At 38.5% G+C, this 20,395-nt stretch overlaps 1 protein-coding gene and 1 long non-coding RNA gene across 9 annotated transcripts in view; one reads left to right on the top strand and one right to left on the bottom strand.

The window, feature by feature from the left end:
- Positions 1-20,395, bottom strand: part of LOC119482707 — a 307,476-nt gene that overhangs the window by 58,057 nt on the left and 229,024 nt on the right. The window lies entirely within an intron of this gene.
- Positions 801-20,064, top strand: gata3 (GATA binding protein 3). 8 transcript variants are annotated; one of them, XM_037760515.1, is made up of 7 exons: positions 804-969; positions 7,597-7,978; positions 9,548-10,027; positions 12,580-12,636; positions 12,798-12,844; positions 16,248-16,373; positions 18,544-20,064. In XM_037760515.1, exons 1-7 carry the CDS (start codon positions 889-891, stop codon positions 18,820-18,822), a joined length of 1,452 nt encoding a protein of 483 aa, XP_037616443.1. In that variant the 5' UTR covers positions 804-888; the 3' UTR covers positions 18,823-20,064. The 8 variants fall into 8 exon arrangements, with proteins under 8 accessions (XP_037616447.1, XP_037616443.1, XP_037616441.1 ...); XM_037760513.1 differs by having other exon boundaries at positions 805-969; positions 9,548-10,084; XM_037760519.1 differs by lacking the exon at positions 12,798-12,844 and having other exon boundaries at positions 801-969; positions 9,548-10,084; positions 12,580-12,725; positions 18,539-18,708.

The raw sequence follows: 20,395 nt of genomic DNA, 5'->3' as shown, positions 1-20,395 counted from the left end.
CAACAACATGCTGAATTCAGGCACAAAATATTCATTCATTCATGGTTTATTTAATAGGGACCAATACAATGTACATAGACAACTTAAAAACAGCTATCTGATGCCAGTATCATAGTGCTTATAGCGGATACTAATTTGCAACACCTGTCCCTAGAAGGGCTTTTTGTGAAAATAAGAGATTAAAACAGGAATAGCCTTACATTTGAACCATTAGAACAGATTTTCTCATATTTAACCACGTAAATACGTATTTTATGCCCTATATCTACAGCTCATTGACACCTGATTATAGGGATGTTTGTGCGTAAAGCAGTGGGCGTCACCTGGTGTGGGCAGGTGTTGCGCATTAGAATAGAAATATTATAATAAAAATAATTTCAAAAAATAAAATAATGTATATTTGGGATCACAACGTGGGAACATTTAATGTAAAAAAATATATATTATTTTATTATTAATTTATTGGTATTAATTTTATTTATAGAAATATTATAATAAAAATATTTAAAAAAAACAAAATAATAAAAGCTGTAATATTTAGGATCAAAAAGTGGGAGCATTTAATGTAAAAATATATATATATATATTATTTTATTATTATTAATTTATTGCCATTATTTTTAACCTGTGATGCTTTCAGACCCGGAAGAGCTCGCGTGCACATAACAGTAAAAGAGGCCGTCTTTGGTTGGCCCAGATGCGCGTGCAGAATGCCCGGTAGCCAGATGTGTGCGCGTGTCTCTCCTCGCTGTTATATGATGATGTGACCGAGGGCGCGCGCACCACCACCACCACCACCACCACCACTGTGTGTGAGAGAGAGAGAAAGAGAGAGAGTGTTTTCTCTCCTCTGTCGTCTCTCTTTTCTCTCTCTGTGTCTCTCTCTAAATGCCATCGGCGCTTCCATCTCTATGTCACTCTTTTCTTCACATCTGCAGGAAAAAAACCCACCAAGCGTCCACTATACAGGTCAGTAAATATTTACATTTCATCCTTTAAATGCTCTCCAAATCTGCTGCTGCGCGTTTTGGAGAGCGCACTGCTGCTCGTCTATATATGACTGATGGGAAACTTTTGAGGTTGCATGTTAGATTGCATTAAAATAAGAAAAGCAAAACGAAAATACAGAGCTGTGCATTAGAGGAAGCTGTTGGGTTATTTCTCTCCACATGCGCAAAAACTACAATATCCACCCATCAACATCCGCCATTGTTGCCTTTTAACGTCGCTTGTTTTGTTATTTTTCCACTTCACACATTTTGGGATGTTAAAAAAAAGAACATTTCTTCACATATTTAGCCACCTTACCTCCAAAACCAGCCCCATAAATAGCGCAGATGAGGTGTTTTAACGAGCCATTATGGCGCTGCAGGTTGGAGGTACAAGCAGGCAGGATCCCATACAAGCCGTGAAATTGATCTGATTACCTTCTTGCCAGAGGGTCATAAAAAAAAAAAAAAAAGGAGTTGCTGAGGCTGCGTTATTAGTTTCCTCCATCTCGTCTTTTGGTCGATATGTCTTGATATGGTGGAAAGAGAGAGAGAGAGAGAGTGTGAGAGAGAGAGAGAGAGAGAGAGACTGTTCGAATGAATAGGATGCACAATTAAGGGCATCACACGCGCACTGTGCCAAGAGCTCCAAACGTTATATGCATGCAGTGCGCACACTTATTGGTGCTATTTTTTATAATTTTTTAATATATTTTTTTCTGTTTTGATAAATACAAAAAGGTCATAATGTTATTAAAAATAATATTAAATCTAAAAAAAAAAACAGCCTCCTCCCCTCCCCCCCTTTTTTATTTTCTATTAACTTATTTGTTGATTTCATTTACTATTACTCTCGTATTTTTGTACTATTATTTTGTATTAATTTATTTATTTTTGCTTTTTTTTTTTTTTTAACTCTACTCTTTCTTTTTGTCATTACTATTATTGTTATTTCTTTTCCTGGTTTTGTTTCGGTTTTGAATGTTGAGGTTGTTTTCTCTCATAGTGTACTTGATGGGTTTGTCTTTAAAAGCTCATCTACTTAAAAGTTAGTTTATAGACTGTTGTAATTACAAAACAGTGGATTGCATATATGAAAACAGACAATAAATAAATACAAAAACAGCCTGGAATGTGACAAAGAAGGACATATTTTGCTTTTTTATAAGACTTCACGCACAGATTTTAATATTGTGACCTCAAATTTAAATTATAGTGATAATAATAGAATTAATAAATAATCCAAAATGTGTTTCTGTTGTGGGATCCAGTGTAAGCTAAGAGGTGAAAAGGCCTCCGTATATATACGCTAAATGAAAGATTACATCAGTGCGTCTGGCGAGAAGCGATACAGACACTGATAAGCATCACGAGGAGTCACTCAATTGGCACACACCGTTTTGTTTTTCTTTTTTCGATGGGAATGAATGACACAAAATACGATTCTTTTTTTTAAAACACTCGAAGAAAAAATACGATTTTCTCTCCTCCAGCTTTCTCATTTTAAATCATTCTTGGAAATCCACGTCAGGTTTCAGTTCAGACGCTCGAATCGACGAGCAGATTTCGACGCCCTGGTTTTATTCTAAGAAGCCGATCTGGTTCACAGATTCACATGCTGACAGAGAAAGATCATGCTGCTTTTTCTTGAAAAGACTAGAAAGGTGACAGATGACTCACATGGTATGAAGTGTGTAACACCGGTTTCTAAATGTATAAAAGAGCATTTAACCAGTAATCTATATATTACTGGTACAGTGTGACTCGCCTGTAGCAGTTTTAATCACTGACTCTTTTAATCATTTATTATTCACATGTGTCGAGTGACTTTTCCTCCTTTCTAATCCTATTTTCTCTCCATTTTGTTTTATTTATTTTTTTTCATTTTATTATCAAGATGAAAGGTTATACTCAAGATGAAAGGTTATACTGGCCTTTTTAGTCGAGGATTAATAAAAATGAAAGCAAAATATGACCCGGATACTATAAAGCTTTCGATGCATCAGGCACTTAATGAAATAGTAAACACACATTTTACATTATTATTTGTAAAAATGTATATTTTGCATCTGCTCTTGTTTATAAGTAGTATAGGTCCTGCTATTTAAAATAAAACGTTTAAATGTATTATTATTAGTAGTGGTAGTAGTAGCAGTAACAGTAGTAGCAGTAATAGTATTCTTCTTCTTATCACTACTACTATTATTATTAGCAGTAATAGTAGTCTTGTTATTATTATCATTATGGTTATTATTATAGTAGTAGTAGTAATAGTAGTAGTAGTCTTCTTCTTATTATCATTAGTAGTAATAGTATTCTTCTTCGTATTATTATCATTATTATTAGTAGTAATAGTAGTATTAGCAGTAGCAGTAATAGTATTCCTATTATTATTATTATTATTCTTATTACTACTACTATTATTAGTACCAGTAGTAGTAGTAGTAATAGTCTTCTTCTTCTCACTATTATAGTAGTAGTGGTAGTAGGCTAGTAGGCTAGTGGTGTTATATTACCATTATAATTTATTATTACTATTATTATTATCATCATTACTGTTGTGTGATTTTATCTCCTGACCTGTGATGAATCAGCTGACGGAAGGAAACTGTTATTTATGTGGAAAAAACAATGATTGTAATTGCTGATGAGGTCTCACACACACACACACACACACACACACACACACACACACACACACACACACACACACACACACACACACACACACACACAGGAAGTTGGGGGACAAAGTAAACACACACACATACACACACACACATAGAGAGAGAGACGTTATCTATAAAACATTTCATCCCCCACACACTGGCAGCAGTGGAATAATCCGTTCGTGTCTTAAATTCTCAGCCGCAGTGTAGAGAAAGAAAAGTGTGCCATGTCGTTGATTTTAATCGCAGCTGGCTTGACATAATCACACATCTGTGACTGGCCCATCGCCTACTTTTATGAATCAACCTTTTACGCACCAAACACCGCTTGCTATTTGTAGGCCATTAAAGGTCCCATTTTGTAAAAAGTAAGATTTTCATGTCTTTTATATTATAAAGCAGGTTTAAGTGTGATATAAATACTGTGAAAATATAAAAACGCTCAATATACAGAGAAATACACACAGCTCGTATACAGAAATTGTGCGTTTGAAACAAGCCGTTCGAATTTCTGTCCATTTGTGATGTCACAAATACACAATATTTAGATCATCACACGGTTTTAAACATAAACATTCTAAATGTGTCCCAGTTTATTTCCTGATTGCAGTGTATGTAAATGACATCAGCTGACTGGAAGTACACATGGGCCCAAACTGTTGCCAGGCAACGCAATTCTGTTGTGATTCCTTCGTTGAAATGCACTAAAACGGAGCGTTTCAGACAGAGGGTAAATACAGGTATATTCAGGCAGACCGTATGAGGAAAATAAAGTTTTTTTTTAACATTAAAGCATGTAAACATGTTCTAGTAGAAACACAAAATAGACATATGAACCTGAAAATGAGCATGATATGGGACCTTTAACTTCCAAAATAGACCCAACGCATGCAGGGTTTCGCATTATACACTCTCACACACACACTGACAGAGAAATTCCTCCCTCTGTGGAGATTTTGGGATTATAAATGACAACTTTTTAAAGAGAGGCAGCCTTATTCCGGTGCTGAATAATAAGCTCCAGCGTTATTGACACCGAGGCTGTGGGAATCAAGGCATGGTAAAAAACTCCATGTCCCCATTCTCTAAGCTTTCGATACATCCAGTCTAGGAAACAAAAAAAACATAATCTACATTCACCGTCATGTGTTGCCTCTGAGCACCTATAACTGGGACTTTGATGGATAATGGCTGCAAGATACTTTTTCCAAGAGGATAATTACACGAGTCCACTGACAGCTTGACAATGGCAGCTACAGCAGTTTGCATCCAAGTTCAGTCTCAGGTTTGCATCCCTCTCTCTCTCTCTCCAGGTATAGTACCATCCTGGAGAGAGAGATGGAGAGAGAGAGAGAGAGAGAGTGCCAAGTCTCGCTCAGTCTGCGCTCCCACAGCCTCCATATCAAAGAGGAGTGGGAATAAACTGGGAATAAACTGGGAATTAGACGCATAATGGAGTCATCACCTGTGCGCCCTTAATTGTGTTTAAAATAATCATTAAAATCTTAACAACACAGCATAGTGTGAGCTGTGCTTGGTTTCCTATACTGTCCAAATGTGGCAGTAAGTCCTCTTTTCATGTAAATAATGCTAAAAACACAAAACGTCTGAACTGTCACAAGAGTCTCTAAAAAAACCCTAGGAGACACATATTAACGTATAGCCTGCATACATATATACATGCAAATACACAAAAACAAAAATAACCTCCTCCATGTGGAATAATGGCATTTTTTGGATCTGAAATCATAATTTCATATAAAAATATATAAAAAATCAAAGGAATTGGTGAGAAAAAAACCATTGCTGTTCCACTATGTGATGCCTTGTGTTTAAATTAATAATTAAAAATACAAACCTTTATGTGCACTGATGGTCTTTTTGGTGCATGCTATACATTAAAGCGACCCCTATATATACCTGTAAAGCTGATACCTATACGTGGTGCTGCAAGGGCGTGCGTGCGCGCTCCCGCTGCCTATATACCCACTGCTTCTGCGCGCGCCCGTGAGAGGGTTCATTTCCTGACTGTTTTACACCGCGATGACGTCACATCCAGTGGCGTCGCCGAGGCTGCCCCCACCACACACACACACACACACACACACACACATATATACCCAACTCTACTATTACGCACTGCCAAATCTGAGAGAATATGAAGCCCAAACGACATAAAACACTTACACTGGGTGAATATGAGGTGAATCCATCTATGGTTTAAAGGGAAATTATAGTTCCTTATCAGAATCAGAATCAGTATCAGAATCAGAATGGTGTTTATTGCCAGGTGTAAGAGGTATACACTAGGAATTTGCTTTGGTTTTGTTGGTGCAAGTTAAACAGTATAATAACAAAAGAATAGATAAAAACGTTAGAATAAAATAAGAATACAAAAATGGAATTTCTACCAATATACAATATACAAAATAAGCTATAAACAAAAATAAACATGACATAAACTATCTGTTAAGAAAAAGGATGAAAAGGGAGGTGGGTTAAATTACTCCCCTGTGCGCGCTATCGTGTTACATTTAAAGCACTGTTTTGGATAAATAATGACATGTCTGTTTGAGGGCACAGATACTGGTAAACTGACAGACAATAAAAAAACCTACATTATTTATTTTATTTTATTTATTTTATTTGGAGTCTATAAACTCAGGCCAATAAAAAGCCTACATTAGGATTTTTATTTTTATTTTTATTTTTATTTTTTTTTGGAGTCTATAAACTCAGGCCAATAAAAAGCCTACATTAAGGATTTTTATTTATTTTATTTTATTTTATTTTTTTGGAGTCTATAAACTCAGGCCAATAACAAGCCTACATAAGGATTTTTATTTATATTTTTGGAGTCTAAAAGCTCACTCTCTCATACGTCTTTGTCCGTGCGCCTGCTGCTTCACGGTGAGATCGTGCTCATGCCATTAGAATAACGCGCATGTCACCGCGAGAGGACGCACTGTCACAATTTTAAAGAGTCCCGCAACCTGCAACAGGCTCTGCTGCTGCTGCAGCCTCTCTCTCTCTATATACACTGCTTTAGTCCAACATATATATTAAGATTAAAATCTGCTCTTTATTATTTTTTGTTTTAATTAATTAATTGCCTCAGATGTTTATTATAAGGGGTGGATGTTTATTTTTCCTTTTTTTTTTTAAATGTGTGTTTGTTTCCATGCGTAACAGTTGTATTAGGGCCTATTTAAAAAGAAGTATATCTACTTAGATAATATATATTTTTGGGCAAGGTCATTGAAAGAAAATCTTGCAGCACTTGTGCACATCTCTCCTGGTTATATTCAATTAGGGCAAAGCCCCTCCCCTTTAACTGATGACACTGACAGACCCTCCTTAAGTTGCGTCGCGCCACAGCTGTCTGCAAGCATTGAGCTGCCTGGCGCCATCCTGAAAGAATGCCTTCACTGTAAAAAAAAAAAAAAAAAAAAAAAAAAAAAAAAAAAAGGGGAGAGAGCAAGAGAGAAGAGAGAGAGAGAGAGAGAGGTAAAGCAAAGAGTGAGCGAGCTACACAGCCACACAGACGGAGAGAGAGAGAGGAGAGTTAATGGAGAGAAGCTCTACAACTGCGCACAAACACAGATTTGATCAGTGAGTTTAACTTGCTGGTGCTGGTCAGTGTGCAGTGAAGCCGACTGCTGCAAACAAGCCTCGATCAAAACCTCCTCTACTCACATTTTTTCTTTACTACTATAAGAGGAAGAAGTTCAGGAGCTCTGCGTGGGACTGGATTCCATTTTGGACGTTTATTTATATGACAACACCTTTTGTTGCATTTTGCAATGTGGGGTATGTTTCGTGTTTAAATATAAAACTGTAAACTCACTAACTGTGTTCTTATCCCAGTCGTTAATCCTGTATGTGAACTATTTTATTATAAGAAAATAAGACAATTCTTTCTCTGTGTCTTCTTCCAGGTGATCGGAAGAAGCAAGCGCGGAACCTGTGGATTTAACCAAAAAAAAATTTGGATTTGTGGACAGATTATTTCTTGTGACTTGTTTGCTTCGGCTTTGCATGAACTGAATTTACTAAAAAAAAGAAACAAAAAAGGAAAGAAAGCGATGGAAGTAAGTGCGGATCAGCCACGATGGATGAGCCATCACCCATCGGTGTTGAACGAGCAGCATCCCGGCTCACATCACCCGGGCCTCGGCCACTCATACATGGACCCTTCGCAGTATCAGCTCGCTGACGATGTGGATGTACTCTTTAATATCGACGCACAGGGCAACCACGTCTCTCCATACTATGGAAACTCAGTCCGAGCCGTCCAGAGGTACCCTCCTCCTCCACACAGTAAGTAAAACACCTCTTTTAGGCCTTTTTATTTAATAATGTTGCACTCTATACTCTTTTAGATTCGAATTCAGAACTATCCTCTTTTAGATTCGAATTTAGAACCGAATTTAGAACTTTAGAACCGAATACATCCTCTTTAGATTCCGCGTGCGTAATTCATCCCCTGCACCGAATACTCAATTACTGTCAGTGTGTGTTTGGAATTATTTGTATTATGTGACTGTGATGCAGACCAGGTTTCGTTTTTTTGGCCTGAGATGACTCCCGTGATGAAAAACAACCCGGGAGCGTATAAAGTGTTGTGAAACCACTGCGTAAATACGCATGGTTTACCTCCAGTTTGTTTTTTTTTTGGTTTCTGTTTACCACTTCTTTTCCCCGTTTAAAACTTCAAAAATATTACATTTAGCTGACTCATGTGTCAGAAGTTTTTTCTAAAAGCCCGTGCGTAATTTGTTTTCCAAATCAGTTACATACACCTGGAATATTTTGGTAATGCTCAGTAGCATGTTTTTTTTTTTTCCCATTTATCTTTATTATAATATGCTATTCATCCGCACGCAGTCATTTGTGGAGTTCCCTTTATTGTACAGACGTTAACTTCCTCAACAGTCAATCACGACGCTGTTTGTTTTGAGTATTTGCATCACGGCCTGTTCATTGGAAAAAAAAGGGCAACATTACGCATATGTTTCTCTACATAAAGAGAGGATCGAATAGTTTTCCAGACAGGCAACTGAATCTGGATAGAAAATATTTTTGAATGAACAACTTCAGAATTAGAATCCAAATCAGAATCGTGTTTATCGCCAGGTGTAAGAGGTATACACTGGGAATTTGCTTTGGTTTTGTTGGTGCAAGTTAAACAGTATAATAATAACAAAAGAATAGAGAAAAACGTTAGAATAAAATAAGAATACAAAAAAAATTGAATTTCTACCAATATACAATATACAAAATAAGCTATAAACAAAAATAAACATGATATAAACAGATAGTGTAAAAATATTGCCGGTGTGCAAAAAGAAAAAAAAAAAGGCAAATTAAATCTTTGTTAAAAATAAATCATGTAAATGTGTAAAATCAGTGCGTAAAGCTGCTTGTTCGGGGCCTACAGTATTTATTGTTGTCCTAATTCTGTTGAAAAGGCTTGTGTGGTCTGATCTACCCGTATTTTCTTCCCACTTCTGTTTCACCCTGCTTTGTCCAGATGTTGATAAAGAAAATACATTTGTACTTTATAACAAACCAACACAGTTTATGTCTTATCAGCTAAGTGTATTATTTTTGTTGCATGTCTCTATGTGTTTTTATCAGCCATTTAAAGCTTGAACTATAGACACACAGAGAAATAACTTGTTTAAACCTTTATAGAGGTCAGGTTGTGATGTTTTCTTGTTTTTTGAATGAACAGCTGCAGGCAAATTCAATCTTTGTTAAAAATGCAACATGTAAATGTGTAAAATCAGTGTGTAAAGCTGCTTGTTCAGGGCCTATATTGTTGTTTTTGGAGACAGGAGGTCAGGTTGTGATGTTGTTTTCTTGTGTCTCTGTGTGGTATCCCAGGTAGCCAGGTGTGCCGTCCCTCATTACTGCACGGTTCTCTGCCCTGGCTGGAGGGCAGCAAAGGCATCGCCCCTCATCACAGCACTTCTCCCTGGAACCTGAGCCCCTTTCCCAAGAACCCCTTGCACCACGGCTCCCCAACCAGCCTGTCCGTCTACCCCTCGGCATCCTCCTCCTCCCTGTCCACAGGTCACTCCAGTTCACACCTCTTCACTTTCCCCCCAACCCCACCTAAAGATGTGTCCCCTGACCCGGGCATATCCACCCCGGGCACCAGCTCTGGCCGCCAGGAGGATAAAGAGTGCATAAAGTACCAGGTGACCCTGGCCGAGAGTATGAAACTGGAGTCTGCAGCTCACAGCCGGAGCGTGGCATCAATCGGAGCAGGGTCATCCTCTCACCACCATCACCCCATCGCCACATACCCATCCTATGTGCCCGAATACGGCCCAGGCCTCTTCCCACCAAGTAGCCTGATAGGTGGGTCATCTTCTAGTTATGGTTCCAAAACAAGACCAAAAGCAAGGTCCTGTTCAGGTAGGCTGCGCTTTATTACATTACCCTTTTGATCTAACATTATTATCCCCAGATTTGCAGCCTTTTAATGATCAGCCATGTTTAATCTCATACTAAAGAAAAAGAAATGCCCAATGAGCAGCTCATTCATCCCTCACATTAAAAATCTGCTTTAGGGGCTAAAGGCCACACAGGTCAACCTGTACTCCGAACAGGCGCATCAAAATACCTCAAAGCTCTTCCTTTCATCATCCTATAATAATAATAATAAAATAATTATAATTATAATAATAATATGAATAATAGTAATAATAATACATCGAATTTAAATTTAAAATAAATATATAAAATAAATATATAATAAAGTAATTAAATACATTTTAATTTGAAAAAAAAGATAAATATATAAAAATAAATGTATTAAGCAAATTAAATACATTTAAATATAAAAAATAAAAAAAAAGATAAATAAAATTTACAACTAGAAAAATTCCCAGACTTCATAGGATATTTTTTTACCCAACAAAATAAAACCATCAAACGAGTTCAGAGTTCAGATTAATTTAGGTCATTTTTTTTCTTCCTCCTCTCCCCCTAACACACACAGAGAGAGAGAGACAGAGTGGAAGCCAGCTCTCTGGGCTGTGTCGCCCCGTTTATATGTTTAAGATAATCCCATTACTGTCAGACCAGTGCACGACACAGTTGCATTGTTTACCCAGCGGTAGAGCACCGGATGCTGCTCGTTCATTCACAGGGAAAAAGCGACTGAGCAGAGAGCACGAAGCACCGAGGGAGGGAGAGAAACCCAGAGAGAGAAACCCAGAGAGAGAGGGGAGATATTTCTAAATTATGAGGAGAAGAGGAGGGTAATTATTTTAAAGGTTGCAGAAAAGCAGTTTTTCTGTAATGAGATTAATATCAGCAGCTTTGATGGGAGTATAGAAAACAGTGGATTAGTCGATGCATATCATCGGGATTATTCAGCATCATGCACTTAATGCAAATAAAGATTTTTAATTCGAGGATAATGTGAGATAATGTGCGGTTTTAAGATATTTTCAGATTAATGAGGTTATCAATGATTTGCAACATAAACACACCTGGTGCAATAGAAAATGTGCACTGCAGAGGCCTGTTTTTTACGCACAGTTTTCACACATTTGTCCAAGTGCTTTTTGCATGTCTGTCACGTCAAAACGCGGCACGTATAGGAGGAAGAAGTCGGGCTGTTTTTTTTGCAGCTCCGAAAAAAAAGGGGAAGTGCGGCTGTATGAAAATGCAAAAAAAAAAAAAACTCTCAGTGCGCTGCACAAAAGCAACCGAGTGAGTCTCTGCTTTCAAATAATGCGAGTGAAGCTGCAGCGCGCTTGTTTCAGTTTCAGGCCCACTTTATTACCACTGAATCAGACTGTTAGTGCGCGTCTCACCTGTCGGTGTCACTAGAGAAGTGCCAGTCAAACATGAAAACACCCCTCAATCAATTCAAAACAAAAGGCCTATTGTATCTATAGACACATTATTATTATTATTAAAGAAATTATTATTATTAATATTATTATTATTATTCAAATGAGAAGGCCTATTATATCTATAGACACATTATTATTATTATTATTATTATTATTATTATTAATAAAGAAACTATTATTATTATTATTATTATGATTCAAATGAGAATGCCTATTATATCTATAGACACTATTATTATTATTATTATTATTATTATGATTCAAATGAGAAGGCCTATTATATCTATAGACACATTATTATTAATTTTATTATTATTATGATTAAAATGAGAAGGCCTATTATATCTATAGACATATTATTATTATTATTATTATTATTAATAATAAAGAAACTATTATTATTATTATTATTATTATGATTCAAATGAGAATGCCTATTATATCTATAGACACTATTATTATTATTATTATTATTATTATTATTATGATTCAAATGAGAAGGCCTATTATATCTATAGACACATTATTATTAATTTTATTATTATTATGATTAAAATGAGAAGGCCTATTATATCTATAGACACATTATTGTTATTATAATTATTCAAATGAGAAGGCCTATTTTTTTTTTTTTTTTTTTAATTATTTATAAAGGACCAAATTGCATTTTATAGTCTTAAAATCCTGTTCCAGGACTCGTAGCTTGAACATTTATTGAAATAATATCTGCCTTATGGACCTTATCACAACTACTGTATTCACCACCAACATGTGTGTTTAGTGTGCGTGTGTGTGTCAGTGTGTGAATGTGTGTGTTAAAAATAAAATATCTGCTGCAGTAAATTTGCAATGTTACATTATTATACATTATTATTATCATTTATTGCATGTTTTCCAAAAATATATTCTTACCTTTTTTTTTCTGTTTCCAGCATTACTATGCATGCATGAACTGACCTGGATCTCCATGTGTTTTGTGCCTGTGTGTGTGCTGTGTGTGTGTGTGTGTGTTGTGTGATATGTGTGTGTGATGTGCTCTTGCAGAAGGTAGAGAGTGTGTGAACTGTGGAGCCACGTCTACTCCGCTGTGGAGGCGGGATGGTACGGGTCACTATCTGTGTAACGCCTGCGGACTCTATCACAAGATGAACGGGCAGAATCGCCCTCTCATCAAACCCAAGCGGCGGCTGGTACGTCACCACCACATTTCTCTCTTTATTGATGACATTTCCGTCTCTCTCTCTGTTTTTTTCCCTATCCAGGAAGAAGTAGGCCTATTAGCTGCAGGAAATTGACTCGACAAGTGCAGGTCTCTGTTTTCAGATACTACCATAGCAAAAAAAAAAAAACTGCACAGTATTTTTTATTTTTTATAAAAATGCAATGACTATTTTTTTATTTGCTACAAATTGTCATTGATTCACAGTGTTTAAATAAACAATAGGTGTATTTTTTTTGGAGATGCCTCCATTAAAGGTCCCATATTGTAAAAAAGTGAGATTTTCATGTCTTTTATATATTATAAAGCAGGTTTAAGTGATATATAAATACTGTGAAAGTATCAAAACGCTCAATTATATGGAGAAATACACACAGCCCGTATTCAGAAACTATGCGTTTGAAACAAGCCGTCATGATTTCTGTACATTTGTGATGTCACAAATATACAATATTTAGATTTTAAAACGTAAACATTCTAAATGTGTCCCAGTTTATTTCCTGGTTGCAGTGTATGTGAATGACATCAGCTGACAGGAAGTAAAACATGGACCCCAAACTGTTTCCTAGCAACGCAATTCCGTTGAAATTTGCTAAAAACGGAGCGTTTCAGACAGAGGGTGAATACAGGTATATTCAGACAGATAGTATGAGGAAAATAGTTTTTTTTTTTAACATTACAGCATGTAAACATGTTCTAGTAGAAACACAGAATATAAATATGAACCTGAAAATGAGCATAATATGGGACCTTTAAAGAGTTGTGGCTGCAGGCCTGCATTAAAAAAACCGCATCATTTTAGGACACATTTGGGCTATTTTTGGAGCTATTTTTTTTGCAGTTATTTCAGAGGGAAAACCCCCCTCTCATCAAAGCTGCATGAGCTTTTAGAGGAGTTCCCCTTTACCCTCTTATGAAAAAATCTTTCGAGGCAATAGATGGCCGTCCAGTCCTCTGCTCTCTCTCCTCTCTAATGTGAAAAGCTGACTTCCCAGGAAAGGGCTGCCGGATATCTGAGCAGTGCAGATAAGTCGCTTTAAACAACACAGCCCAGCTTCCACAGTCATAACACACACACACAGGAGTCCGAGCCAGCCCAGGCCAGCACAACAGTCACGACTTGAGATTGTTTAGTGTCAGAATATCTGCTTAAAGACGCGCGTCAGGTGCGTAATTGGCACGCAACATTTGACCTTGTAGTGTTTTTTTATATATGGAGGCCAAAATCTGTTTATGGATAAATAACAATACAGGAATGACCGTTATGGAGGCCAAAAAAAAATGTTATTTATATGCCAGAAAGTGACATCAGAGGAGGATTTAGGACCCCACAATCTGATAAATTGTGTAATAATTGATAAAATTGAGCAGATAATATCAGATCTGCTAATATTAAACGTTTTGGTGGCAGTTATTTAAGGATTTGGTGAATTTACGCATAAAACCCCCCCCAAAAAACCCAGATGACTTGAGATTGTTTAGTGTTAGAATATGCAAATACAGATGTTCCTATTGCATAAAAAAAGTGAACTTTTTACTCAGATGTTATGCACATGGTGGTGTGTTCTTTATACTGAGTTTTTCAAAAAGTAGATTTAAAAAAAAAAATCACAATATATTGAATCGTAACACCTGTATCGTGATATATATCATATGGCCAGATTCTTGCCAATACACAACCCTAACGAGCATGTGAGTGTTATTTTAAGATAAATGCCTTAATGCCCTATAATAGAAAACGTATAATCAACCTGCTTGCATCAGCACCAAAAAACAAAGATTATGTCCTAATTAAATCAAACCAAAAATGAAAAAGCCCACAAATGTAATTTAAACTACAACTAGGAGTGAGCTCTATAGATATAATCTTCTATTACAGTATATATGTAATCTGATATTGTGATAAAAGGAACATCTGTTTATGGATAAATAACAATACAGGAATGACCAAATAAAATGTTATTTATAGGCCAGAAAGTGACATCAGAGGAGGATTTAGGACCAAACGATCTGATAAATTGCGTAATAATTAATATTAATATCATATCTGGCAGAAAATATGAAGTTATTTAAGGATTTGGTGAATTTACGCATAAAAAAAAATAAAAAAGATGCAAAAAATCCCCATACATACATCATATATGGACTTAATCCTCCAATCTGATTGGTTATTCACAGCACACACAGCTCCAGCAGCAGGAGGCCAACAAAAATGTTATTTATAGGCCAGAAAGTGACATCAGAGGAGGATTTAGGACCAGACCATCTGATAAATTGTGTAATAATTAATGAAATCGACTTTTTGGTGGCAGAAAATAAGAAGTTATTTAAGGATTTTGGTGAATTTGCGCATTAAAAAAAAAAAAAAAGATGCAAAACATACATATACACATCATATATGGACTTAATCCTCCAATGTGATTGGTTATTCACAGCACACACAGCTCCAGCAGCAGCAGGGGTTATTAGGCCCCCACGTGTGTCTAATTGGAAATCCCTCCCTGAGATAATGTAGTCCTTTTACGTCTGCGTGTCCTTTTTGCGGTCACCTGTCTATCGATTGTTTTTAGAGATTATAACATCAATGTCAGAGCCACTGCAGCAGACAGGCAGCTAAATCCATGGGAAGACACGACTTTCACTGTGTCAGGATGAGGAGAGGCTTGGTATAGCCTGCAGCGAAGCTAAAAATATACACCTTTTTATTTATTTTATTATGCTTTTAATTGGCAATTATATGCTTATATGGTTCATTTCACTGCATGACATATTCATATGTTCTATCCATTTTTTTAAATTATAAAAAAAGTATTTTAAATCTATATGTTCAGGCCCTTTCCTGTTCACTTCAATTGTTTAACATTAAAAAAAAAAAAAAGCCTTTTATGGCACTTTAAGGGGAAATTTAATCAGATTTAATAGCTATCCCATTTCAAGGCACTGCTTTTATGTCTTCTGTAAATATTTATTCTCCAGGAGGTATGTGCTTCTAAGGCGCTATTTTTAGCCTCGAGTGAAAGCAGCTCTGTTTTTTTTTTTTGGTATTTTTTTTCTGTCTTTATTTTAAACTATTTTCAGCTTGAATGCAAAATAAGAATTTCCTATATTAAGAGTGCATCAAATAATCCTTGTTTTTAAAATTGCTTTACGCAATGCACGTGTGAGAATAAAGAATGCATTTAAGAAAATATTGCATTTTTTAGTAGTTGCTATACTATGCAGGATGCCATGTATACAGGGCTGCCACAATTACAATTACAACCTCAAACAAAACAAATTTGTCATATTTTTCTTTATTTAATCCTGGTTAAATGCCCAGAAATTTGCAAATAAAACAATTTTCCATGCACATTTCAAATGCTTTCTGCAGGAATGGCAGCCCTGAATCTTTGGTGTCAGAATAAACCTTCATGTTGATTGGGTTATTACTGGTCATGTGACGCTCTTTGGCCTCTCTCTCTCTCTCTGTGTGTGTGTGTGTGTGTTGATGCAGTCTGCAGCCAGACGTGCAGGGACGTCGTGCGCAAACTGCCAGACGACAACGACGACGCTGTGGCGGAGAAACGCCAACGGGGACCCGGTGTGTAACGCCTGCGGACTCTACTATAAACTGCACAATGTAAGTAATAAAACCTTCATAGGAGAAAAAAAAAAAATTGAATTTTTTTTTTATTTCTTTGCCACCTTTTTTTTTTTAAATTTCTTTGCCACCTAAAAAAAACTAAAAAAAAGCTTCCATCTTTATTTCTTTTCCCACCTTTCCCCCCTCCTCCTCCTCTGGATCTGACTTGTCCCTGCAGAGAGTTACAGGGGGCACCGAGATAACAAAATACTGCAGAATTAATATGATTTATTGGCAGTAAGTGTGAATCTAAAATGTAAAAAGTGAACTAAGCCAGCAGCAGCAGTGTTGCTTTTGAATATTAAAGAAGAGGGGCTTAATTAAAATTCGATTAATTTCCAGGCTGATTTTTTTTTTTCTTATTTCTAGTCCCCCCTCTGACCACCAATCCGCCTGATTCGTTTTGGGTTTCCTCACCACATCATTTCACATCCTCAATCTGCAAACCCCAGGGACACAGTTTATCTCCGCCTCTCCTGTGCACACAAAGCTGTCACTTCTAATCAAACAGCCATTGTAGTTGAAACTAATAATAATAATAATAATAATTCAGGCTCCGAGGCCACATGTATAGGTAATATTTTCCCCTCTCTCTCACACACACACACACACACAAGAGATAAAGGTGGCCTATATAGGCTAGGGGTGGGAAGAGTATCCTGCTCTGCTGGCCTGCTTGTCACGCAAGCGCCTCCTGTTAAATCATTTTCCCATGTTACTTTTGGCAGATAGCTGCAGAAACAGATTCAGACCAAGGTTAAAACGGAGAGAAGAATAATATTTCCCAGTCACATATTAGCATCTGAACTGACCCCGACCCCTGTTAATGAGTTTATTTTGGTAAATCCAGACTTCTGTTGGGCCTTTGAAACAAATTCCTCATTCTTCATGGTGAATTTAGCGAAAGTCCCTGCTTGACTTTAACCGACCCAAAACAACTGTTGGTTGCACTCTAAGCTTAGATGAGTTACCACAAACATGAGGCCTTGTTAACACCTTTAACACCAGACAGCATCTTCTTAGTAATCAGAGTGTGAAAGATGTCTTTCTCATCTTTTCTGAAGTATTCGGCTTTGACACCTCAGCACTGGGGGCTGAGGTTTCAGGTGGTTAGCTGCTGGTGTTGAGGAGAGAGGATGTGAGGGGCTGCGCTGTGTATTCTGCGGTGGTCATTGACTCGAACCCTTTGGCTTGGCTTTTGTTTGATGTGCCGGGGCGGCGGCCCGAGCGCAGGCCGGAGGCCCAGGGCTTCCTCTGTGAGACGGTAGACATCTCAGCATCAAAGAGCGCAGGGCCTGACCGGCTTTAGGTGGGCGTAGCATGCCTTCAGAGCTGGGAGCAAGGCGGAGAAAGTCACTCCAGTATGGAGCCACATCTTAGAGAATGAAACCACATCACTAGGGGGGGCACAGATCTCTGCCCTCCACTAATCATCCAGGCCACTCAGCGAAAAAAATGCCAATGTCTCAGACGTTTCCCCGCTCCCATTTCCCCGGGAAGAAGCGCTCAGAAAAGATCCAGTCGGCCTCATCATCCACCTCCCCTCGTAATCCGGCCCACAGCCGGAATTCCATCATCCAGCTCTCATTCCCGGATAAACCTATGCTGGAATATGGCAGCTGGGGCCATTTTGGCCAGGAGACGGCCACGCGGTCGAGGAGGAGGGTGGAGAGAGGAGGACTTGGCCGACGCCGGCGGTCGTCATGGCCATGTGTCTCTGTGGTCGACATTAGCTGCCAGACCCTTCTCCTTCTCTGTTCTGCACACATCCCCTCCTCCGTCTTCCCCCTTTTTCTCTCTTTCTTTCTGGCACAGTCGCAGCCTCAGATACAGTTAAATGAATCAACATTTAAATCCAACACACACACACACACACACACACAAAGAGTATATAAACAATCTTCTGTTTCAGGATGGGACAGTCAGATTTAATGTAATGGGACTCCATTACATGTCATTATGTCTCCCAAAAACCCCAAAATCTGCCTCAAAGGAAACTAAAAAGCTCAGTGATGTGCCACATCTTGTGACTTATTTTCAAACTCGGTGCCACCCTTCACTTAAGGGTTTCTCTTTTTTATTGTGTTGTGCTAATGTAAATGGAGCCACAGCGACGAAAGCGACAAAATACTAATCTGCCATCTTCTCTGTCTCCTTTCGAGAGCAGATCAACCGACCTCTGACCATGAAGAAGGAAGGCATCCAGACCAGGAACCGGAAGATGTCCAGCAAGTCCAAGAAGAGCAAAAAGTCCCAGGACGGCATGGACGACTTCTCCAAGAGCCTGATGGACAAGAGCAGCTCCTTCAGCCCGGCCGCCCTGTCCCGCCACATGTCCTCCTTCCCTCCCTTCTCGCACTCCGGCCACATGCTGAGCACCCCCACACCCATGCACCCTTCCTTCGCCCCCCACCACCCTTCCAGTATGGTCACAGCCATGGGTTAGACCTCGCTGTGCTGCGCCACCCCTGAAACCCTCGGCCTCGCCACCACCAACCACGTCCCTCGGTACCTCTGCTTCCATTACCTAAAAGACAAACTGCTCCTCGGCCCGCCCTAAAGCCCCCACCACCACCGAGCTGCGGTGCGAGAACGGCTTTACGGCTCCTTTGTCCTCAGTTGTATCTTATTTTTATAAAAGTGTACCTCTGCGATGTGAATGCTTTGCAGACTTGACTGTGGCGCACTGACCTCCAGGGGGAAGATTTCCTCCAAACCAGGGAGAGAAAGCACATTTTTCTCCCCAAGACGTACGCCGCCGCTGCCGCCGCGACAACCACCACCACATTGAGGCTGTCCTCCCAGCTTGATCCACATGATAAGGAGCTCCATTTGTGTACAAAAAGCCATTTTCACATCACAAAAACAGACATTAAAAAAAACTTTTACAACGACCTCTCCCTAGATTTCCAAACCCGCCTCTCTCTCTCCACTTTGCACCTGTGTAACAGGAAACCCCCCGCTCCCCCTACTTCTTCTTCTTCTTGCTGGAGATGACAGACGTTGAATATATTTGTACAAATTGTATGAAATACAGTACATTTAATGAAGACTTTTTAATTTAGTAAGAAAAAAAATGCCCCAGGGCAGCTAAACGACGAGAAAGGGTACGAGTCGCAGCAGTTGGAGAGACTTGCCGCCAGACGAGTGAGGAGAGGACGCGAGGAAAGGAGGGAGGAGGAGATGAGGAGACGAGACTCTTGAGAAAAGGGCAGGCCTCGGTTTTCGCCTGAACTGTGTTGCATTAAGTTTGCAGAGAGTCGGCTGCTCCGGCTGCAGGCGCCTCTCTTCTTTTTTGTTTTTTTTGTTTTTGGATGTGCTATAGGTCTCGGGCAATTGGTTTGTGTTGACGCGCGCACGTATACACACACACACCCACATGAACACACAGACACTCACACACACACATGCACACACACATTCGATCACCTTGAAAGACTTTCTTCCTGCCCACAGATTATATGCATTGTGAAAAAAGTTCCTGTATTTGTTATTTGTATGTATAAATCAGAGTACCAAAAATACGAAATAAACAAAGATGTAGAATTATTTCTTTATGTTATGCAGACTGAATGGTTGTAAAAATTTAATAATAATCACTAGTGTAAAATATGACTGCTTTTTTGTTTCGTAATTTTTTTTCCCTCTTTGAAAATAATAAACTAGTTTAATCTCTGTTGACATGTTAGCGCTGTGGTCGAGAGACATCTTTTCTGTGTGACACATTGCACACCCACCGCAACCACAACCAGCGACACCCCGCCATTTCTTTAGTTTTTTTCAGTTTTTTTTTTTTTTACCCAGCATTCACAGGAACGGCTCTTATGGTCAGCTGAGCACAAACAGGAAGAGCAGAAATAAACAGTGGCAATGGAGGAACAAGTCAGATGGCAGGGCCAGAGAGGCCAGCCGGCGGGCCACACAGGCACCGAGGGCTGAAGGGGCTTTTGTCTCAACGTACTGATACATAAATACACACCGACCGACATGCAACACACACATCAGACATCTAGCGTTCA

The sequence above is a fragment of the Sebastes umbrosus genome, chromosome 23, assembly GCF_015220745.1.
Source record: "Sebastes umbrosus isolate fSebUmb1 chromosome 23, fSebUmb1.pri, whole genome shotgun sequence".
NCBI lineage: Eukaryota > Metazoa > Chordata > Actinopteri > Perciformes > Sebastidae > Sebastes > Sebastes umbrosus.
This window is presented reverse-complemented; position numbering and strand designations above follow the sequence as displayed.

Bases quoted from the DNA above. Each gene is read 5' to 3' on its own strand.
- gata3 (XM_037760512.1), top strand. From the start codon at position 889: ATGCCATCGGCGCTTCCATCTCTATGTCACTCTTTTCTTCACATCTGC. The intron at 10,085-12,579 runs GTAGGCTGCGCT...GTGCTCTTGCAG, and splicing joins AAAAGCAAGGTCCTGTTCAG to AAGGTAGAGAGTGTGTGAAC. The intron at 16,374-18,543 runs GTAAGTAATAAA...TTTCGAGAGCAG, and splicing joins TCTACTATAAACTGCACAAT to ATCAACCGACCTCTGACCAT.